Raw genomic sequence first — 25,012 nt, 5'->3', positions numbered from 1 at the left:
TTGGGAGATATGGGTGTGTGAGGTGCGAGTGAAGGCTTGAGTGTGTGTAGTGCGGAGGAGGGTTTGAGTGTGTTGAGGGTTTGTGTGTGGGGGGGGTATGGGTGAGGGTTTGTGTGTATGGTGTGTGAGTGAAGGTCTGTGTGTGTGGGGTGCAAGAAAGGTTTTAGAGGGTGAGGTGTGGGGGAAGCATTTAGGGGTGGGATGAGGGGGAAGCAATGAGTGTGGGGGTGAGGAGGAAGGCATGAATGGGGGGGGGTATGAAGATTTGAGGGGTGGGGTGGGGGTGGCTGCTTTTCCTAATTCCATTTTCCCAATTTTGACAGACAGAGATAAAGATCAAGGGATAGGGGTTTTGAGCGCTTGTTAAACGCATGGAGAAATGCTGCACTGTGTGAGCTGGGTTGAGGGGGTGGGAGGTGGGAGGCTTTTGGACGAGGGACAGAGCAGATAAAGTAGAACATGTGCAAAATTTGGGAAGGAGAAACAAGGGTTGAAATGCATTCTTAAAATTGTTAAAAAAAAAAATATATTTATATTTAATATAGATTCCGTTTTGAGAGAAGGGTGGGGGAGGGCGAGATGGGGAATGTAGAACCAGTAGCAGAAGGAAATTCAACAGAAAAGAGAATCATTATGGTGTGAAATGAAATAAACTTTTTTTTTCTTTTTTTTTTGGATTTTTTGAAATGAGGAAATGATATCGGATAATGTTGAGGAGCTAGAATCAAGACACCATGGAATAAGGAAACAAAACGAGCAACACAGAAATAAACCAATGTCACCCCCAGGGTGACCAGTATCTTGCCAAAATGTGAACATGAGTGACTTATTTATTCGATTAAAGTTACTCAAAAAATAAGGGTTTCGTCGACCTTGATGCTTGACCTTTGACCTTGACCTTTATATTTTCGTACGGTTAATGGTATCTCTCCAGGATCGTTGTACATGAAATATCAAGAGATTTTGATGAGAACTGAGGAAATAAAATTTTCATGAAAAATCCGTTTTTTCGTCATGACATCATCAAATGACGTCATAGCATCAAACTTTTGACAGATCTGGAAAGAACTTATCAAGCGCTTTCATACGAGTTATTACCCGATATGGTATCTAAGATTTCAAAATTTGACCTTGGGGTCAAAAACTTTCGACCTCCAGCGCTAACCATGAAGGTCAAGGCCAATCGCCACCAAAAATTAATCAGCTGAGCGCCAGACCATGAACTATATTCCCATGAAATTTGAAGACGATCCGATCAAAATTACTCAAAAAATAAGGGTTTAGTCAACTCCCCTGATTTGCGACAAAGTGACCTTGACCTTCAAAATTTTATGCGCTGAAAGGGACCTCTATAGGACTCTGATATGCGAAGTTACAAAAATTTCCAATGATAACTGTGCTCTGCAGAGTGATCGATACGTGATTACAGACAAAAAAAAAAACATACAAGCTGACTAACATATCTTGCAAAAACTTCGCTTTGGCAAGATAACAAAGAATTTTCACAATTTCTATCCAAGGATAGGCCTTCTCAGGCCTTGAAAAATACAAAACGAAAAGAAGCGAAGGGTAAAACAACGAACAAATTAACATGAAATATTGCATGGGATACAAGAGCAACACCAAGAGAAGACACTAACATAAAACACGACATATCCGGTCAAAAAAACAAAAAACTCAGCTTTATCAGGTGGAAATGAGCAGCTCAGATTTTCACCACACTTGCAGAAAACTCCCCAAATGGAAGTCAAAAGGATTATGGGACCTGTGTTGGAATGTTTTGCTGAATGCAAAGGCCAATGTATCCACAATAACATGGATACATATTTTGGAAATCTTTATGTGTATATGTTGTTAAAAAATAGAAAAAGAAAACCATACCTCTTCTTGCAGACAGATTCCAGTTTTGCGTGTTTAATATTAATCGGCAAACTTTTCTCCATTCTCGTAGAAGGTACATTGGAATCATTGGATGGCTGCTTGTATGACCATTTGAATGAGTACAAACACTTGACCCAGCATACATTGAGGAAGCACATTTATGTTTGGAAGGAAAAGCAGCCCCTTAAATTTCATGCAGATTTGACCGAAGTGTCACTTTTCAACTCTCATAATATTAGCATTGTGGAATGGTTGTCAAGATATTCAGCTTTATTGACCAATGTACTAAGAAACTTCAATAATTTCCTTTCAAATGGATCGAATAAGGAACGGCTGATTGACTTGATCCTGCAAGTGTGGGAGGAGACTTGTCTCCTTCTGCCTTTGTTTGAGAGAAGTAGATCTCCTGCTTCTGGTTGTTCTATAACAGACAAGTGCAACCTGATAACAAACAAACGCACAAGTTATTGAGGTCCTTTCCTCTGACCATGAAGAAGCTGATACCAAACTAGCCTTTCATGTCAAACATGCTGTCACAACCAGTTCCGATCCTGTCATTGTCCGTTCACTATCTGGAGACACTGATATACCAGTTATTCTACTGGCACTTTTCCTGAAGCTGAACATGGCATACATCTGGATAATGGTAATTGAAACAGCAGAAAGATATTTAAAATTGCCAGCTGCAACCTGTCTGTTCCTGTCAAGAAGGCTTTGGTAGGACTACATGCCTTCCACAGGCAATGATGATGTCTGCTTTTTTTTTGAAATCGAAAGATCTGTTTCACACTCCTGCCAAAGGATCCCAAGGACATTGGTGCATCTGTTGAGCTTGGATCATATTGGAAAGTTGACAATGGAGTTATGAATATTTTAGAGGAATATGTCTGCAAGATGTATGGTAGAAAGGGATCAGGAAGTACGAACACATCACTGCAGCAGATATTCTGGGATAACCATAACAAAGATGGACGAATAGTTGAGCTGTGTCTACTACCACCCTGCAAGGAGAGTTTGGTCTTGCACACCCAGCAAGCCAACTATGTCTGCCACATATGGAGATGGTTATTCGTTGCCTTGATCGATGCACCAAACCCATCTTTGTATGGTTGGACAGAGGACCTGTCTGTCCAGTGGCCAAAAACCCATTACTGGATGATATTATGTTTATTCTCTGTTGTGAAGATGAGGACTTGGATGTTAGGCTGGACACAAGTGAATGCTAGGATGATAAAATGGAAATATTCAATGATGATGAGGACTTTTGAGTGGACATTATGCATGTGTGAAGCAAGAAAAAATTCTGATGAACAATCAACGTATGTGCACAGAAATGTCATAAATGCTGAATCATTCAAATGAAACTAAAGTTGAAAATTAATGACATTTCAGCACCTCTTGGACCATTAGGCTTGCAAAAGACATCTTGATGCATAAATGTTGATATTTTTGATGCTTTGACATGCATGTGCAAAAACGCTACATATAGCTAGGTATTTCAAAAATATAATAATATTATGTCGACGTTACTGTGGATGCATTGGCCTTGGCATAAAAGCTAAATAGCTTGGCAAACACTCCAATAAGTTAATATTACGAGATAGTTGAAAAGTGACACTTAGCTGAAATCTTCATGAAATATAAATGGTAGCTTTTCCTTCTGAATATAAATGTGTTTCTAAAAAATTACACTGGGTCAAGTGTTTGTACTCGTTCAAAAGGAAATACAAACAGACATCCAATAATTCCATGATTGCTAATGTACCTTCTACGAGAATGGAGAAAAGTTTGCCGAATATATTAAACATGCAAAAGTGTAATCTGTCTGCAAGATGAGATTATGGTTTTCTTTTTCTACATTTTTAAACAATATATACACATTAAGATTTCCAAAACATGTAATCATTTTATTGTGGATACATTGGCCTTTGCATTCAGCTAACAAAAAGCATTCTAACACAGGTCACATAATCCTTTCATTACAACAGTTGAAAGGGGAATTTTTCTTCAAACGTGCATGAAATTCATGGGGGAGGGGGTTCTTTCCGAGCATACAGTGCCTTCAGAAAGTATTCACACCTCTCGACTTTTGTCACATTTCATTGTGTTACAGCCTGAATTTAAAAAGGATTGAATTGAGATTTTATGTCATAGATCTACAGAAAATACCCCATAATGTCAATGTGGAATATTTTCTTTAGAAAGTTTTACGAAATTAATTTTTAAAAATAGGACCACTGGACCTGTAGCTTATCTGGGCCCTGGCCAAATGTTGTAACCCAAATTTGGTAGCATTCTGACTGGTGGGTCAGGAGAGGAAGATTTTCAAAGGAATTAATGCGATTTTCCCAAAAGTTGACCAAGTCGGCCATTTTGACACAAGTCCGGTCATGTGATCAGCATGGCCTCCACAATTTAACATCAGGACACTATCTTAATGTTGTAGCTCACATTTGGTAGCATTCTGACTGGTGGGTCTGGAAAATATTTTTGATGAAATTTACTATGTCGGCCATTTTGACATACTTAAATTCATGTGACCAGAACGAGCTTTGCAATATTCCTGTTACCAGTCAGAAGAGGAACGTTCCTGCAAAATTTCAGCCGGATCGGCCCAGCGGTTTGGCCAGAGAAGTCGAAATAGGAGATGGACAGACGATGCCTAATGACAATACCAAATTTGGAATGTAAATTCCAGATAAGCACATGAAAAGCTGAAATGGCTCGAGTCAACAAGTATTCAACCCCGTTGCTATGACACTCTAAATTGAGCTCAGGTGCATCCAATTTCCTTTGATCATCCTTGAGATCTCAACAACTTGGAGTCCACCTGTGGCCAATTCAATTGATTGGACATTATTTATAAAGAAATACACCTTTCTCTCGAAGGTACCAAAGTTGACAGTGCATGTCAGAAGAGAAATTCTACCATGAAGTCCAAGGGACTCTACATCGAACTCCGAGATAGACTTGTGAGGAGGCATAGATCTACGGAAGGGTATAAAACAATTTCTGAGATGTAGACCTGAATGTAGACATGTAATGTAGACATGATTGTAGACATGTAGACATGAAAGTCAATGAGTGGCCAGCCAAAGCCCAGACTTAAATCCCATTGAGAATCTGTGGAAAGACTTGAACATTGCTGTTCACCAATGCTCCCCATCCAACTTGACAGAGCTTGAGCAAATCTGTAAGGAAGAATGGGAGAAAATCCACAAATCCAGATGTGCAAAGCTGATACAGACATACCCGAGAAGATTTGAAGCTGTAATCGCTGCCAAAGGCGCTTCTACAGTGTTGACGCAAGACATTTCAGCTTTTCATTTTTAATTAATTCGTAAAAAAAATTCAAAAACACGGCTTCACTTTGTCATTATGGGATGTTTTGTGTAGATCGGTGACAAAAAAATTTATATTCATCCATTTTAACTTCAGGCTGTAACACAACAAAATGAGACACAAGTCAAGGGTTGTGAATATTTTCTGAAAGCACTGTATATGTGCTTACAAAATCTATGTTGGGTCAAGTGTAAGTTAACTCATTGGAAAGCTCTTTCATGTACCTATCAAATGATACCATCTAGGTTAAGGTAGCATCTGCCTGAATGAAGAAAGGGACTGTTAACCTTCTATGCACGAATGAAAAAAAACAAGTCATAAAATGTGTCTGGGTATGGCAATGAAAAAGGGAAAAAAAATTATAATTTGCCCCCAAGATGCTGCGATCAACAAACATATCCTGCACCTCGAGGATGTCAGCGACAAAAATATATCACTCACATAAATTCCTGTTTCAGCTGACACCCCACATCCATCTCTGCCCTGACTATTGAGACAAAGTATCCCTACCCTCCTGTACGGCGATGTCGACAGGCCGAAGAGGGCTGCAGCGCAGTGCCTCCTGGTAGGCTTGCGCAGCCTGGTCGAAGAGCTGCACAACAAGAGCACACGTTTTCTCGTACTCACAGCGCCCAATAGTCGACAGCTGATCCAGCTGCTGCATGATCAGACCTGCATCTTCGAGGGGGTCATCCAAACCATCCCTGCAGCCAAGAAGAGCTTCAGGATGGAAAGGTCTCAAAATTATAATTATATAAATAAAATACTTAACCAGAAATTTCATGAAAATGTTAGATTCGTCACCATTTGCTGTGATACTGTCTTGCCATTTATTCCACCACAGTAAGATTGTAGGTACTGTTTTGTGGCAAAAATATTCTTCTACTTTAGAATGCGGCACAAGGCTATGGGGTAGTATCATTAGCTGAGGGCGCGGCTGTGCCATTGATGCAATGTAGGATTGCGTAGGAATTTGGAATTTGTTCAGGGTGCTGGCAATAGCTTGCCTCCTCTTTGCAAAAGGAACCATGGGGATCTTTAACATCTGCCAACTAATGCCGGCAGAATGTACACCCAGTTTAACATCCAACAGAGGGACGGCACACACATTGATGAATTGCCATGCCTGTGACACACCGTGATGATAATTTATAGCTGGGCCGAGAATCGAAACTCGGCTCGACAGCTAAGAGGAAAGTGAGCATACATTTAGGCTATCTTGCGAGCCCAGCGGAAAAATTAACTTGGGACATAGCTTGAAAAATTCTTCACCTGCGGAACTTCGTACCACATGTCCTGTTCACAGCCCAATCTTCAGTGGTTCTTTGATCCTTTCAACCGTGGGACGACTATCATTGAACCCCTTTAAGTGAGTAGCGTATTTTCACGGACACTGGTCATTTATGACACCCGAGTGGATCATATTATTTTGTGGACAGGACGCCGAATTGGCCCACTGGTGACACGCCATTTCTTGCTTTTTATTGAACTTGGGAGACTATTCACCCATACTTAAGCTTAACAGCTTATTGAACACCGCTCAGACTGGACGAAGTCATCAATCTTTAGCGCTGAGTAGAAGTCGATAACTCGATTTTCTATATTGTTGATCCTGACGGGGTTCCTATTTTTAGCTTATCTGGAACTTACATTCCAGATAAGATATTGTCATCGCGTACCGTCCGTCTCCTTTTTCAACTTCTCCGGCCAAACTCCTGGGCCAATCCGGCTAAAATTTTCTCTCCTGGCTGGTAAACAGGAATTGCAAAGCTCGTTCCAGTCACATGACTAAGTAGGTCAAAATAGCCGACGTAGTAAATTTCTTCAAAAATCTTCTTCTCCAGACCCATCCAGTCAGAATGCTATCAAATCTGGGTTACAACATTAGGCAAGGGTAGGGATGTTACATTGTGAAGGTCATGCCGATCACATGACCAGAAGTGTGTCAAAATAGCAGCATTCGTTCATTTTTGAGAAAAATCATGTAAATTCCTTCAAAAATCTTCTTCTCCAGACCCACCAGTCAGAATGCTACCAAATGTGGGTTACAGCATTTGGACAGGGTCCTGGTGTAATATTGAGGATGCCATGCCGATCCATCCATCCATCAAGTGGGACCATACTCTGTGCAGAGCGTTGGTGCTGCCTAAGCAGTCTCCTGGGATATTGGGCACAACCGTGGACGGGTCGCCACTCCGACACAGTATACCAGCAAGCTGGCACTCATTTTGCCGACCTCGGAAGGATGACAGGCAGAGTCAACCCCATGCCGATCACATGACCGGAAGTGTGTCAAAATGGTGGTCCCGCAAATTCCTTCCAAAATCTTCTTCTCCTGATCCACCAGTCAGAATGCTACCAAATTTGGGTTACAGCATTAGGCCAGGGTAGGGATGTCAAATTGCCAAAGTCATTCCGATCACGTGACAGGAGTGTGTCAAAATGGCCGACAGTCAATTTTTGGGGATATTGTATAAATTCCTTCAAAAATATTCTTCTCCAGACCCATTGGTGAGAATGCCACCAAATTTGGTTACAGCATTAGGCTGGGGTCGTGATGTTAAATTGCGGAGGCCATGCTAATCGCGCGACCAGAAGCGTGTCAAAATAGTGGTCATGCAAATTCCTTTAAAAATCTCCTTCTCCAGACCAACCTGTAAGAGTGCCAACAAATTTGGGTTCGAACATTATGGTAGGGTAAGGATGTTAATTATATTGTGGAAGTCATGCCGATCACATAACCGGAAGTGTGTCAAAATGGCGGACTTAGTAATGTTTTTGGAAAATCGTGTAAATTCCTTCAAAAATCTTCCTCACCAGACCCACCAGTCAGAATTCTTCCAAATTTGGGTTACTACATTAGGCCAGGGCCAAAATAAGCCACAGGTCCAGTGGTCCTATTTTTTTCCTGATTACTTATCATGTCTGTCAATGCTACGTCCGATGACGACGTCCACCAAGGTGCATCTGCTGAGGTAGCCCGTCACCGGTAGCGGCCGTTAGATAAATTCCCTCGCTTCTGACCCACCGATCCCACATTGTGGTTTGCGCAAGTTGAGAGGTAGTTCCTGACCAGGTTTGTCACCATCCAGGATACATGCTTCACCGATATTGTTGCATCGCTTCAGCCAGAAATAGCGCAATAAGTGAAGAACCTCCTAAATGCTCCTCCAGCCTCGGAACTTAATGCCAAACTCAAGGCTGAGCTCATCAAGTGTACTTCAGCTTTAGATCAAAGAAGATGACACCAACTCCTCATTTCTGAATAGCTTGGTGACAGAAAGCCCTCTCAGCTTTTGTGAAGGATGAGACAGCTGCTTGGGACAATACATTGGAGAATACCATCTTAAAGCAGCTGTTTCTCCAGAGACTTCGAACAACGTCCAACTGATCTTGGCCTCAACTAAAGAGGCTGTTGATATTGAACAACTGTCAGACTTTGGTGACAAGACTGTGGAAGTCTCTTCTCCTTTGTCCTCCACGAGACACGCAGGAACCGTTTCAAAACCTCAATAGTAACCTGCACATCAACCAGACCAGTCCGTGCGTTGGCCACCCAGTTTGAGAATTTGACCAGACAGGCACAAGCTCACAAGACACAATTATAGGCAGAAAGAGAGAGAGAGGAGTAGAAACCATGGACATGGGTGTGGGCATGCTCCATCTATAAGTCGATCAAGAGGACACAATCCCAGCTCAAGCACCCACCAACATGCCAAGCAGATGTGCTGGTACCACTGGATGCATGGAGAAAAGGCTCACAAATGCATTAGCCCATGCTCATACCAGTCCCACCCTTCAGAGCAAGAAATTCCAATGCCAGCGACTCGTGGCGCCAAGTCAACCTGGGAGTGACACATCTCATCACCTACTCTACATAACCGACAAGGCAACAGTAACCAATTTTTTAGTGGATAATGGTGCTGAAGTGAGTGTTTTAACATGTTTTCACAAAAGCAAAGGCCAGCCAACATCAATCCAACTGCAGGCAGTGAATCACTCACGCATCAAAACATACAGGGAGAGATCTCTGACTGCGACGAGTATTTAGATGGGTATTTGTTGTTTCCGAATTGCCCACACCCATCATCGGGGCTGATTTTCTTCGCCAGTTTGGGCTGCTGGTGGATGTCAAATATCACAAGCTCATTGACACCACGACCAGCCTTACTGTGCAAGGAATCATCACCAATACATCCTCCATCAATCCTATGGTTCGTGAAAGCTACAACTCCTTCACGTAATGGCACCTCCTTCGTGAATACCCAGAAATTGCTCGTCCAGTATACAGGGATTGTGAGATCAAGCACTCGACCACTCACCAAAGATAAATTTGTGGACCTCCGGTTGCACTACGACCACGTCGCTTTGCCCAAGATAGTCTGATTATTACCAAGTCGGTGTCAACTTATTAGTACTTTTCCATCATGAACTTTGTTCCATTTACTTGTCTCACCAATGGAAGTAGTGCAGGTGTGGTTTTTACCTGGTTTCTAACCAATCATTTTGCCCCACACGTCAAGACCGGGCTCTGACTTCTCACTAGACTTCAAAAGGAAGGCTTCATCCCCAGTGTCTTAGTGCCTTCCTGCCTGGTGGCTCACGACTTATACCATCGTGGAAATGATTCGTGGACTTTAGTTACACTGGAGTTAATGCCTCAGGATTGGTGTGAGTGGCTTTCTTCTCAGGTGGACAAATTAATAATTTTTTGAACAATCATTTTGTCGAGCGAACCAGCACATTTATTTGATACTCAGCTGTTTGCCAATTTATTACATGTCTCGTTCACAGCCCTTCCTTCAGCGGCGCTTCGCTCTCTTCATCTGCAGAGCTTCATAAAACGTGTCGCGTTCACGGTCCTCCTTCAGCAGTGTTTCGCTCTCTTCACCTGCGGAGCTTCATACCACAAGTCAGGTTTGCAGCTCTATGTTCAGTGGTTCTTCGATCCTTTCAACCGTGGGACTACTATCGTTGAACCCCTTTTCGTGAGTAGGATATTTTCATGGACACTGGTGATTTATGATGCCTGAGTGGAGCACAATATTTTGTGGACGCGACACCAAATTGGCTCACTGGTGATATGCCACGTCTTGCTTTTTGTTGAATTTGTGACAGTATTCACCCGTACTTAGCTTATGGAATACTGCTTAGACTGGACAAAGTCATCGATCTTTAGCGGTGAGTAGAAGTCAATAACTCGATTTTCTATAACTGTCATGAGTCTTTTTGGGTACTGCCCTTCCTCCTTCGGAAGGAATATATAAATAAAAATTTTTGGTATAAATTGCTCTGGATCTGCAAAGTCTGATGGAAATCGTCGATGGACTGCAATCTTCAAGTCTCGCCATAAATGTTCAATTCGGTTCAAGTCAGGACTTTGACTGGGAAACTCAAGAACACGTATTTTCTTCTTTGTCAGCCACTCCTGTGTGGCTTTAGCTTTGTGCTTTGGATCACTGTCCTGCTGAAATGTGAATCTCCTACCCAGTTTCAGATTAATGGGTGACTCAAGCAGGTTTTCATCAAGAATTCTCTTGTACTTTGCACTGTTCATTATCCCTTTCTCACAAGCTTTCCAGTCCCTGATGATGAAAAGCAACCACATAACATGATGTTGCCACCACCATGCCTGGCAGTAGGGATGGTGTTGACTCAGTGATGTGCAGCGTGAGGCTTGCGCCAGATGTACCACGTCGAATTGAAACCAAAAAGTTCAATTTTTGTCTTGTCTGATCACAAAACGTTTCTCCACATATCTTCAGTATCTAAGATGCTTTTTTGCAAACTCCGTATGACCTTTTAGATACGTTTTTTCAGTAATGGCTTCTTTCTGGCCAACTGTAAATAGAGGCCAACTTTGTGAAGGGAACAGGATATTGTTGATTGATGAAAACTGACCCTCATCTCAGACATAAATCCTTGCAGATGTTTCAGTCATTGTTGGATTTACAGTGACATCCCGAACCAGTGTCCTGCTTGTCCGGTTGCTGAGTTTGGATGGGTGACCTGATCTGGGTAGCGTCTCGGTGGTATGATACGTCTTCCACTTCGTAATGATGGGTTTCACCGTACTCAAAGGGATAATGAGTGACTGAAATCTTCTTATAACCCTCTCCTGAACGGTGCTTCTCCACCACTTTATGTCTGACTTCTTTGGAAAGCAACTTGGTCTTCATGTTTGACTTGTTGTTTGACCAAGTGAGTTGCATCTTAAAACTCCTGAGATAAGTGGGGAGCTTAATTTTTATGTTAAACCACCGATTACATACAAGTGAGACCTATTACTCTTGTTTTGTAACCTTTCAAACATATAATTTGCTCCTGAAGTGATTTCGGGTTAATTCTGTAAAGGGTTTGAGTACTTATGCAATGAGAATCATCTGATTTTCTCTGTTATTCAAACATATTCACATTTTATCTGAAATTTTGAGCTTTATATCATTTGGGAGTGGTTTGTGAAGACTATATATTAAGCTTGATTTTAAATCATCATGAAATAAGCTCAAGTGGCATCAAAATTTGAAAACATTGGATGGGGGGTGGGGGATGAATACCTTTGCAGGTCACTATACATAGCATGATATGTCAAATAGTTATAGACAGATTCTGACGAAACCTGGTGGATAGGCTGGGTGTGTGACAAGGACGAACCGATTCAATTTTGGTGAAGGTCCGGATGCAGATCTGGCCTATCACTGGGCTACAAAACCTAAAATGTTCAGCCTGGCAGAGGTATGTGCTCTACTGAGTGCCGTTCTAGTTATTCTAAGTACTGCACAATGAAACCTGTATACTGTATTAAAAGAGTAAGAATAAATGCTTTACTGTGGAGGAGTAAAGCGACTTTCAGGCCACACTGTACTTATTCCGAGCTGGCAGGCCTACAAAAGGAGAGAAAATGCCACACTTGGGACTGCAGATGATCTCATTAATGCAGAAATAAATTCCATCGGTGGTTGACCTGTGATCATCATTTAACATGGTTGCGCAGCAGAACCTGGGGATTATGGTTTCAATAGCATCTGCAGAAATAGTCAAAGGGTGAAGAAAAATAATTAAAAGTCCACACACTTGCAAAAGGTGGCACGCATTACCGCAGGATGATGTGCACAGACTCCAAGCGAGACGTGATGTATGCTTTGGTGACCTCAGGCGTGTAAGTCTCGAGAAGGTGAGGCTCCGTGGCTTTGACATAGGGCACGGATGCCGTGAGCCTTTGCCACAGGCTAAGGAGGTAATGCACACTGTTGGGAGCAAAGGCCCAATGCTGGCAAAAGAGGGAAGAAAGGATTGTGAATAGGTAGGATAATGGTGAGAGGGACAGGGGGCACCAGGGTGGGGGAGGGGGGAGTACTCTTGGCACATGAATATGTTGGAACCTTTTCAGTATGCAATTGTTAATGACAAGTTTTCATAATAAAACAAGAGTCAAGTTAATTGAAAGGCTCGTGAGATTTTTAATGAGCTTTCCTCAAGTGAATGAACAAAGCTGAGGTGAAGCAACATCTTGATTAGATCCAAATGCATCTCTAAAGCAAGTCACAGACATTTAATTATGTTATTAACAGCAAGCTAAAGCCCATGGAAGAGCAAACAATTTTTTTCTTTTTCTAAATGTCACATGCAGGACAAGGACATGAAGAGACATTGGTGTACTTGTACAAGAATTACATGGACAAATGATAATATAAGGAATATGAACCTGGAATCACAGCACCATGGTGATCCCAAACGAGCCAATATGCTTTTGAGGCAATGACCAATGACTTGTATATTCTATTTCTATCCAAATGTATTGGTAAATTGAACGAATACTATTTTTATTGAGGGATCGAGCTTCCAATACAAAAAGTGACCTATGGATCGTGGAGGATGTAAATTGTATGCAAGACAAGGACAGCAGCAACAATCAGTGTACTTTAATACGAAAAAGGAGCTGATAATCAAGGTCCCCCATGTTTTGAGTGGTATGAGGAATAGATCTGTGTAATATGAAAGCTAAATCTTGAACAGCTTTTGAAATATCGCGTACACAAGCCAATTTACCAAGATGGTTGCCATGGCAATATAATACAGCCAATCACCGCCAGGACCTTATCAGGTTGAGATATGTCATGAGGAATATATATATACATATATATACATATACATATATATATATATACATATACATACATATACATACATATACATACATATACATACATATACATACATATACATACATACACATACATATACATATATATATATACATATACATATACATATACATATACATATACATATATATATATATACACATATACATATACATATACATATATATATACATATACACATATACATATACATATACATATATATATATACATATATATATATATATATATATATATATATATATATATATATATATATATATATATATATATATATATATATATATATATATATATATATATATATATATATATATATATATATATATATATATATATATATATATATATATATATGCAATATGAAAGTTAAATGTTCAACGGTTTTTGAAATATCGCGTACACAAAAGCACATGAACAGATGATTGGTCGGTCAGTCGGTTGGACGGAGCTCATTTTAACGGCCCCCGACTCTGACCTTGTCAGAGGGGCGAGGGACAATTAAAAGATTATTCTGAGACCATGGAAAGAAAATCCTGCAAGTACTATATTGGGAGAGAGAGCGGTAGAAAGAGAGTGAAAGAGCGAGGGGAGACATACAGCGAGGGAAGAGACAGATAGACATACATACACACAGACGGACAGTGGTAGGGACAGAGAGAGACACCGATGGAGCAACTGACTGAGAGATGGGGAGATAGAGATAGAGAGAGAGACAGGGATGGGGTGGGGGGACAGAGATGGAGGTTGTGGGGGGGGGGGAGAGGACAGGCAGACTGAAGGGGAAATAGATATACCAAGAGGGGGGCAGAGGTATACAGAGGGGGAGGGGGAGGTTGAGGGAGAAAGAGAGAGACGGAGGTGGGGGAGAGGGAAAGAGACGGAGGTGTGGGGGGGGTGGCGAGGGAGAGAGACGGAGGTGGGGGTGGTGAGGGAGAGAGACGGAGGTGGGGGTGGTGAGGGAGAGAGACGGAGGTGGGGGTGGAGAGGGAGAGAGGCGGAGGTGGGGGTGGCGAGGGAGAGAGACGGAAGTGGGGTGGCGAGGGAGAGAGACGGAGGTGGGGGTGGCGAGGGAGAGAGACGGAGGTGGGGTGGCGAGGGAGAGAGACGGAGGTGGGGTGGCGAGGGAGAGAGACGGAGGTGGGGGTGGCGAGGGAGAGAGACGGAGATGAGGGGTGGTGAGGGAGAGAGACGGAGATGAGGGGTGGCGAGGGAGAGAGACGGAGATGAGGGGTGGCGAGGGAGAGAGACGGAGGTGGGGGTGGAGAGGGAAAGAGACGCAGATGAGTTGTGGCGAGGGAGAGAGACGGAGATGAGGGGTGGCGAGGGAGAGAGACGGAGGTGGGGGTGGCGAGGGAGAGAGACAGAGGTGGGGTGGCGAGGAAGAGAGACGGAGGTGGGGGCGGTGAGGGAGAGAGACGGAGGTGGAGGGGGTGAGGGAGGGAAAGAGATGTAGATGGGGGTGGGAGGGAAAGAGATGGACACAGAGGAGGATGGGAGACAGAAGGGGAAGGAGGAAAGAGAGAGATGGGGGAAAGAGAGCGAGTGAGTGAGTGAGAGAGAGAGAGAGAGAGAGAGAGAGAGAGAGAGAGAGAGAGAAATAACTTGAACATTGCCTGGTCAATGGTCATTTCAATCAAATCCTTTTCTCATGTAAATTAGTCGAGAGATGCAAAAGTTACATCAATACTCTGACCAAAGCTCGTTTTCTTCATCACAAAAGCTGAAGAATTCCACTGCTGTATAAAAATTATCACGTCATTCTCATACAAAAGGCCCTAATTAAAGCAAGCACACACTACTGATGCTGGAACAACAATTTTTTTCAAATTCATCAACATGTGAAGGAAAAAGAGATAAGACAAAAGGCCATTTTGTGTAATATGATAAACGATATGAGTGAGGAATTGGTGTTCGAGCCATTATTCCATGAATTCCTGAAGAAGCAGTTTTTGACAAACAACATGAAATGAGTAATGCTAAGTTATCATACGAATAATGCATAGTCGAACCACACAAGAGTACTTGAACTCGGTGAAATAATCCCCAAAACCATTCAACGGTTGGATCTGGTGCAAGGCTGCGTTATTACACCACCTAGTGCAAGTTTGATATTATCACCAGAGCTGCATGGAACAAAACAGCTGGGCTTCAGACAGAAAATTTCAAAGTCAACAGTGAAACATCGACCTTTGCATGACACTTTTTGTTGTATACATAGTCAAAGCTCATGGAAGAGCAAGAACACAGAATGTAGCAGGACGCAACATAGCAAAAGGAACAGCAGGAGAAGGGGGAAATAGAGGAGAGGACAAACAAAAGAATTTCATCACAACTTTGTTTCCCGATCTCATGTTATTCATGTTGAGACGGGTGTTGAAAGTGATTAACTTTATTAACCTGAGTACTGTCTGAAGGTCACACTGGAGGAAAAAAAAAGGCGAAGATCTATTTTACCCCCTTCAAACGAGTCCCCATCCTGCATTACCGCTGTTCAAAATGCCACGTATTCAAAAAATTAACAAATCAAGGTGACATTTATAATGTTAAGATGATCACAAAAGGATTCTCATGAACTTGTCTTGAAATTGAGAAGTTTGAAAATACATTAAAACCAAATATTGGTATTAATGAAAAAAAGAACAATGCAAAGTCCAAATTGGCTTTGTTTGAAAAAAACAATACAGCAAAGATGAATAAATGCTCACTGTTTTGGTAATCCTCAAAACAAAGCAAGCTTTTTCACTTTAATCGACCAGATTCTCCAGCTAAACTTTTTTTTTTCTTCTTGTTTTCACTGTCGAGGCTCGTATGAGAACTAACACAGAACATACAACAAGGGGAGCAGGAGACAAGAGGGGTGGGAGAGGGAAGGAAAAAAAAAAGAGTGTGGAACAGAGACATGAGGGGATCTACGGAAGGGAGAGAGATGGGGTGGGGTACACAGGGTAAACAAGATGGACACTACAGGGACTTTCAGGAAGGAAAGCAGGGAATTTGAAGGAGGTGGGTTTGGGGTGGATAAGCGGGTGTAGAAAAGATCGAGGTTTTGGATGGGAGAAGACAAGAGATGGTGGTGAAGAGCTGTTTTGAAGATCTGGAGGGAAGAGTGGGTTTGAAGAGTGCGTGGGAGTTTGTTCCAAAGGTGGGAAAAAAGAGAAATGAAAGAGTGAAGGAGAGAAGTGATTCTTGATTTTGGTAGTTTTACCAGAAGGGGTTGCTGGTGGAGTTTGCGCCAATACGTCTGCTTGATGGACTATTCTATCTCAAGATAGAGTTTGAAAATACAAGTTGAACTCAAAAAAAACAAAAACATTCAGACACATTTGTCAGGAGTTCGTCAAAAAACAAACAAAAAACAATAAAAAGACATCGTACAGAGCATGATACTTACAAAATCCACCTCCCTCTCCAAAGGCTGCCATGAATACATCAAATTGTCCATTTCATTGAAATTCAAATTGACAATCTTAATCAAAGCTCAGGTCAATCGAATGAAAACTGATTATTTTTCAGATTGAAATTGATGATTTCAGAAGTTTGACCTTGAGTTGATCTTTGACATTTTGACCTCAAAAATAGTTAGTCTCCAAATTCAGTGATGCACTATGCAATTGCTGCTAAATTTTCAGGTTAATCAGATGAAAATTGCTGATTTTTCAGATTGAAATTTGATGATTTGAGAAGTTTGACCTTGAGTTGACCTTTTGACCTCAAAATAGTTGCTTTCCCAATTTAGTGATTGACTATGCAAATCCTGCTCAACTTTCAAGTAAATAGGATGTAAATTGAAGATTTTTCAGTTGAAAATTGATGATTTTAGAAGTTTGACCTTGAGTTGACGTTTCACATCAAAATAGTTGCATCCCAATTCAGTGATGGACTATGCAAATCCTGCTCAACTCTCAAGTAAACAGAATGTAAATTGAAGATTTTTCAGTTGAAAATTGATGATTTTAGAAGTTTGACCTTGAGTTGACGTTTGACGTCAAAATAGTTGGTTTCCCAATTTAGTAATGCACTCTGAAATTGCTGTTTAATTTTTAAGTCAATTGGATGAAAATTGATGATTTTAGAAGTTTGACCTTTTGACTTCAAAAATAGTTTGTTTCCCAATTCAGTGATGCACTCTGAAATTGCTGTTTAATTTTTAAGTCAATTGGAAGAAAATTGATGATTTTAGAAGTTTGACCTTTGACCTTTTGACTTCAAAAATAGTTTGTTTCCCAATTCAGTGATGCACTATGAAATTACTGATTAATTTTTAAGTCAATCAGATGAAAATTGATGATTTTTCAGTTTAAATTGATGATTTTAGAAGTTTGACCTTGAGTTGACCATTGACCTTTTAACCTCAAAAATAGTTTGTTTCCCAATTCAGTGAAGCAATTTGCAAATCCTGTCAATGCAAATCAGTCAATCGGATGAAAAATGTCAATTTTAGAAATTTGACCTCAAAATCGATAGGCTTCTCAGTTGGGACTACCTCTACAACTGAGTAAAGTTTCATAACGATCGGTTTAGAATTGTGACCTGAATGGTGATAAATAGACAGACAATCTTTGTGAAGGGAACAGGATATTGTTGATTGGGAGACATCCCCAGACAGACAGACAGACAGACTAACAAAATCGACTGACCAATATACTTGAAAAATCTTCGATTTTGCAAGTAATAAAATGAAGAAAAGGTTTAGCTTGGACGACGCAGTTAATCACATGGCAGTTGGTGGAGTATTTCGATGAGAAAACATTCCACGCAGGTAAGTGGCTGCTGAAGCCTGGTGCTGGCTTGCGGTTAAGGGAGCTGGCTTGGAACCTTCGGGTCCTGAGTTCAAGTCCCTGTCTACCGTTGAATTAACACCAGGTGGGGTTGACTCAGCCTGTCGTCCTTCCAAGGTCTGCGAAATGAGTTCCATTGTATTGGGGTAAAAACCATTCAGGGTAACCTGCGTCAGAGTGGCGACCCATCCAAGACTATACTCCTTGCCAATAAAACTGCCTTGGCTTGGCAGCCCCATGTGCCTTTATGGCACGAAAGGAATGGTATTATTATTATGTGGCTGCAAAACGAAAATGTTCAGTCAAAACTGCCATCAAAGACGATAGTATTTCACCGATTTCTTGACATTCACCGAAAGTCCGAAATGTACATTCTGCAGCTTTAAAAGGTGGCTCGCCTGGCAAAAATTAAAAAAAAAACTTCCATTGCCTTACAAAATACCTTGGCTTTATTCGATCTCTCAAATGTATAATTCTAGATTGTTCCACCTTGGATACAGCTCGTGTGTTTGTGTTTCCATTGCCATTTTCAGAGCATCAACACCACCTGTTAAACAAGATCTCAGCTTGCTGCGCCTGTGGACGATTAAAGTCTTCAACAATTTGCGCATGTGAGATCAGAGGACGTTAAAAGCTTTTCATGCCTCTTTGCCGAATACAAAAATACATCACACATCTATGCAGTCAGTGTCAGACATCACAAATTTGAGGCAGTTCACGATGAGGATTAACATCATTTGGGTTCCACACTCGGGGGTCCCACTAATCCAGTGGAGTGCCAAAGATGGGGGCACCATGTCGAGCACAAAAAGCCCAGAGCAACAAGCAAGGCCTTTCACGAGCCATCGATTTTGAGGCACGTTGTGTTACCGTGTCAAAGCTGAAGGGAAGGCATGATCAATGGCTCAGGTAAAGCGTGTGGAGCAAAGGGTTGGCACACTGCACCTTCAGAATGCTGACCAGGGACCTGCTCTTGAAATAAATGTTACACCCCATATTAAAGTTAAATTGAAAAGGGCCATAATCCACCAATCAAACGTGGGTTAGTAACTAACGATCTCCCATCGTCAAGAAAAATGGTGACAAAACCTTCACATGACAAAAAAAAAAGGTTCAAATGAACCCGATGCCACTGCTATTTGGTCCTGAGCCTTAACAGCAGCTGTGTGGCTGACATGACTCTCTTAACCCAATAAACGCCCTTTTCGCACTGCACTAAAATCACTTAAGGTCTCAATTCCACTCCGAGCCATCACGACAAATGTACCTCCCTAAATGCACTCAAATTGATGATGGCAGCATTTGCAGCACAAGCTTCCTATTGAGAAAAACTGGAACCAACAATACAATGACATATACAGTGCCTTCAGAAAGTATTCACAACCCTCGACATTTTCACATTTTGTTGTGTTGCAGCCTGAATTTAAAATTGATTCAATTGAGATTTTTTGGTCACTGATCTACACGAAATACCCCATCATGTCAAAGTGGAATATTTTTTGGAAAGTTTTACAAAATAATTTAAAAATGAAAAGCTGAAGTGTCTTGAGTTAATAAGTATTCAGCTCCTTTGCTATGACACTCCAAATTGAGCTCAGGTGCATCCAATTTCCTTTGATCATCCTTGAGATGTCTCTACAACTTCATCGGAGGCCACCTGTGGCCAAGTCAATTGATTGGCATGATTTAGAAAGAAACACAACTTTCTCCATCAGGTCCAACAGTTCACAGTGCATGTCAGATCAGAAACTCCACCATGAAATCCAAGGAACTGTCCGTAGAACTCCAAGATAGACTTGTGAGGAGGCATAGATCTGGGGAAGGGTAGAAAGCAATTTCTAGTGTCGAAAGTTCCAAAAAGCACAGTGAACGCCATCATTAGGTAATGGAAAGAATATGGAACTATGCAGACTGTTCCTCGAGCTGGCCATCCAACCAAACTGAGCAACCAAGTAAGTAGGATCTTGGTCAGGGAGGTGACCAAGAACCCAATGACCACTCTGACAGACTCGAGTTCCTTGGCTGAGATGGGAGAACCTGCCGGAAGGACAACAATCTCTGCAGCACTTCACAAATCGAGGCTTTTTGGGAGAGTGGCCTGACGGAAGCCAATCCTGAGAAAAAGGCACATGACAGGATACTTGGAGTTTGCAAAAAGGCACGTGAAAGACTGAGAGCATGAGGCGAAATATTCTGTGGTCTGATGTGACGAAAATTTAACTCTTTGACCTGAATGAAAAGCGCTATGTCTGGCGGAAACCGAGCACAGCTCAGCGCCCATCGAACACTATCCCTACCGTGAAGCGTGGTGGTGACAGCATCATGCTACGGGAAAACTTTTCAGCGGCAGGGACTGGGAGACGTGTAAAGATAGAGGGAACAATGAATTGAGCCAAATACAGGCAAATCCTTGAGGAAAACCTATTTCAGGGTGTAAAAGTTCTTTGACTGTGACGAAGATTTATATTCCAATTGGATAATGACCCCAAGCATATAGCCAAGGCAACACTGGAATGGCTTCAGAACAAGAACATGAAAGTCCTTGAATGGCCCAGCCAAAGCCCAGACTCAAATCCCATTGAGAATCCATGCAGAGACTTGAAGATTGCTGTTCACTGACACTCACCACCCAACTTGACATAGCTTAAGCAAACCTGCAAGGAAGAATGGGAGAAAATCTCCAGATGTGCAAAGCTGATCCAGACATCCCCAAGAAGACTCAAAGCTGCAATTGCAACCAAATGCACTTCTACAAAGTACTGTCTTGAGGCTGAATACTGATTGATGCAAGACATTTCAGCTTTTCATTTTTAACTCATTTGTAAAAATTTCTAAAAACATGTTTTCACTTTGTGATTATGGGGTATTTTGTGCCGTTCATAGACAAAAAATATAAATGAAATCCATTTTAAATTTCGGCTGTAACAACAAAAGTTGACAAAAGTTGAGGGGTGTGAATACTTTCTGAAGGCACTGTATATGAATAATGCCGTTCTCAAACCTGAGATGAACAGCGTGACATGATTGACACGACATACTATGCCTGCAGCTGCTCCCGAAAGAGCAATTTTGTAGCAGTAATTACAATGATGTTCCATCCATCCAATGAGACCATACTCTGTACAGAGCATCGGTGCTGCTGAAGCAGTCTCCTGGGCGATTGAACACAATCCTGGACGGGTCGCCGTTCCGACGCAGGATACTCGATTGGCTCAATAATCCCAGCAAGGTGGTACTAATTTTGTCGACCTCAGAAGGATGACAGGCTGAGTCAAATTGTGGGGGGGGGGGGGGGGAGAATGATGTTAAATGTAATTTAATGTCAGATTTTGCAGTTACAACGTCACTGGTGTATAACCGAAAGGTTTCAGGCACCGGTGGATGTAAACGTGCAACATTGGCCTGATGATGCCCTAATAAGTGTGAAACCGGTGGTTAACTGCACTATTCATTCACCTGTGATGGCATCTGACACAAAATTATTCAACATCTTTGTAATTAGGGCTGTGAGAGCTCTTCCAGGAGTGGCAGACATAGCATGTGTTGTGGCGGTGACATCACAGTGTTCATCTCAGGTCAGAGAACTGCATTATTTATTATTGATCCCAACCGCATCCATTGATGACTCCGGTTTGTGCTTGGTGAAGGAGATAATGTTCTGTGTGGCAGGCGGCACTTATCGCTCCCGGTACTGTGCAGCAAGGGCTGCATGGGACTCGGTTCGGGCGCTCTCACCACTCACAGTTTGGAGTCGCACTGTAACTGGAATATACATTGTTACGTAAAGGGGGAAGGTCCAAGTTTGGTATGGTCGGTGTGTTTCACGTAGGTTAGATTGCCATGTAATAGGAATCTGTTAGAGTAAGTTGTTTGTTATTTGTGATACTGAGAAGGGACCACATGTAATTTATAGACAGGGTACACATTAATTATGGATGTGTAAATATCTCGTTTGGAGGCGGGACAAAGTGTGGACTTCCCAAACACAGAGGCACATGTGTCATGTGGGTGAAAGGCCGATTACAATCCTTCTCTGGCCAGTTTGTGCAGGCCATGGTGGTGTAGTGGACTGTAGAGCCCGGAAGAAAAGATGGTACATTTGTTTTTATCGGGACAGCCCCGTGGGTGGGACCCGGAGGAGGACTCCACCCAGGAGGAGGAAGAGAACTCCACCGACTAACAGAAGACAAGAGAGGCTTGTGTGAAAGGAGGTCGAGCAAGTGGTCCACGGAGGAGATTGTGAGGCAGAGATTAATGTGGTTCACTCTGCAGAAATTCTGGGATAAACCCAAGCTGGTATCACCCTGCCTTTGGAGAGGGGTTAGAAAGACCTCAGACAGGAGAGCTCCACATGCACATAGTGCAAAAAAAGCACTTTGAGGAGGTAGAAGAAGTGCTGACCAGGAGGCCTTGTTGGGGAAAAAGAAAAAGAGGACCACATGACCTGGTTGAAGGCCGACTCATCGCTGGCCCTGCTCGTGGCTGTTTTACTTCATCTTTGGACACCATTGTCACTGGCTCTCTTCTCGCTCCTGGTTTCTTAAAGTGGGCTGCATCGAGTCCTGCGTCCACCTTGCGCATCATAGACAAAGGGAAGTCCTGCCTGCATTATTGTCTTGTTGTACGAGTGTGATATCTGGTGCCTTGTAGGTTATGTTTTGCATTTTATTTCTCCTTCCCGTATGCAAGTTTCCACATCCCCATTTTCCTCTCTGTGTCTTTTAACTCGCTAGGTTTGTTCCATTTATTACAGCGTCTTGACCCTCGTCCTTGTACTTTGCTTTTCAAATAAACCCTTTAGAAGATAAGAAACATGCTCAGCCATCTGCTTTTTGTGTGTGCCATCGATTTTGGTTAATTTGGGTGGCCTTGGCGAACGGTAAAGTAGAATAATTATTGAAAGTAGTGCCATAAAAAAGACCGTTTGAACCATCTCTCGGGACGAAAGCTCCTGGCTGAGGAATCCTGTATTAACGGGTACTCGGACACGACATGTGGTGTCAGAAGTGGGATATACAAACCCATTTCGTTCCTCCCAAGGAAGAATTAAAAATTAAAATTTGAATTTACAAGTTTTATTTTCCATTTGAGCACGCACAGGAAGCATGGACAAAATGGTGGTTGTCCATGTTATGGCAGATGGTGAGGAACATGTTTTCAGAGGTGAGCCGGGAGTGGTGCCTTGTGGGGAGGAGCATCGTATAGGAATGTCCCTCATTCCTGAAGTCACTCAAAGCCCTTTGCCTCCAGGTGTGAGTGGGGGTCAGGAGTCTGGCGTGATGTTCTTCCAGGCCATGTGTGATAAATTATTGAGGAAAATGGATGAACAAATCAATAAAATAGGTGAAGAAATGAAGAGAAGTACGAATAGAATGAAGGGTCAAATGAAAAAAAACCTCCCCAAAACAGACAATTTGAGTGAACAACTGCAGGGGGAAATGAATAAAAACAATTAAATTTTAGTGGCACAGTTAAGGTCACAGATTAAAAGGGTAAAGGCAGGTTGTTTGCAGGAGACAAAGGAAAATTCCACGGGGACATGCTTGAAAAGTAATAATGGCCTGGGAGAACATCTCGCCAGTGAATGTCGCTTTTCCCGGGTGAGAGACTGTCCATGAGACGAAGAAGATGGTTTCAAGGCAGATAAGTTAGGTCCCGTCGTTAGCGAAGTGACTCCGTGGTTTGCGGTACAGCACTCATGGGCGCGCAGTTGGACCCTGTTGGGGTCATCTTAGGGCCCGGAGTTGTCTAATCGCTGCGCATGGGGTGTTTTTTATCAGCCGCGAGGTGGGGGAGAAAAAAAGAACAACTTAGCAGTAAGGTACTTAGAAACAGAAAGGCCAATGTAGGCCGGTGTCAGTTGGAGCCCCGATTGGATTTTGATGAGTGTTTGTGTACCGAGGTAGAAGCTGTGAGTCATGAGCAGCTGGCAACTCATGGCAATGGAGGAAGGTTTGGAGAGCGGGAAGCTCAAGGCCAGCAGCACCTGCAGGGGGGTGGTGGGTGGAGGTGGGTGGGGGCAGAAAAGCCTGATAACAGGGTAATTATATGCAGAAGCATTTGGAGATGCAAGGCAGGTCAGGTCAGGTATGGGAGCATGTGCCGGAGCAGCATGTCACTGCGTCCATTTTCCTCTGGTACTCCAGAGGCCTCCGTATGGCCATCCCCCAAGTGGATGCCTGGCTTATCCCTATCTCCTTCAGATGCCAATCAACCTGCTGCAGATACGAGACACGTGTCGGCCCATTGGCCTCCTCCACCCATGAGGCTCCCTCACTGAGAGAATCTGATGAGCAGGATCAGCATCAAGAAAATGAGCCACATATCCATGCAGCCACAGCTGATGCTCACAGACTATAGAGGTAACAAATCTCATCTCATTCTCTCTCAGCAACCACTCGTTGGACACAAAGTCTGACCAGCGACAGCCAAGGATTTTCCGAAGAGACCTGGTACCAAATCCAAGTCCCACATCCGTAGAACAAGAATGGAAGCACCAAAGACTTGACCTCTGGCTCAAAACATGTGGAGACTTAAATATCACTGCCAAGGTAAGTGAATCGCTCAGTGACCTCAACATCCTCACCACAAACAGGAACAGGCAAGATAGCAGCATCCGAGATGTCAATGAAAGCTTGCGTCAAAGTTTTGACCCAGGAAACCCGCAATCCTAGTGGTTCCGACTCCTCGTTCAGCACCTGGAGGGCCTACATAAGAATATCCAGTGACTCAGCAAAGAGATGATAATCTCAGAAATCTTGACATTCCCAAACTATGCACCGCAGCTTGATCTCTCCGACATCCTCCCCAGAATAAAGTCCATACAAGCTCTGAATTGTGTGG

The 25,012-nt window shown here is 42.5% G+C and overlaps 1 protein-coding gene across 5 annotated transcripts in view; it reads right to left on the bottom strand.

The window, feature by feature from the left end:
- The window catches only part of LOC147015691 (exportin-7-like), a 297,528-nt gene that overhangs the window by 204,996 nt on the left and 67,520 nt on the right, over positions 1–25,012 (bottom strand). For all 5 annotated transcript variants that reach the window (XR_015049793.1, XM_085848087.1, XM_085848088.1 and 2 more), the window contains 2 exons: positions 12,321–12,493; positions 5,734–5,927 (listed from right to left, as the gene is read on the bottom strand). Coding sequence is in view for 4 of the 5 variants with exons in the window: in XM_085848087.1 (XP_085704213.1) it covers positions 5,734–5,927; positions 12,321–12,493 (367 nt within the window). In the remaining variant the exon portion in view is untranslated. The remainder of the gene's footprint in view (positions 1–5,733; positions 5,928–12,320; positions 12,494–25,012) is intronic.

This window comes from Eptatretus burgeri, chromosome 12 (genome assembly GCF_056783735.1).
Source record: "Eptatretus burgeri isolate ZD-2024b chromosome 12, Ebu_testis_v1, whole genome shotgun sequence".
Lineage (NCBI taxonomy): Eukaryota > Metazoa > Chordata > Myxini > Myxiniformes > Myxinidae > Eptatretus > Eptatretus burgeri.
This window is presented reverse-complemented; position numbering and strand designations above follow the sequence as displayed.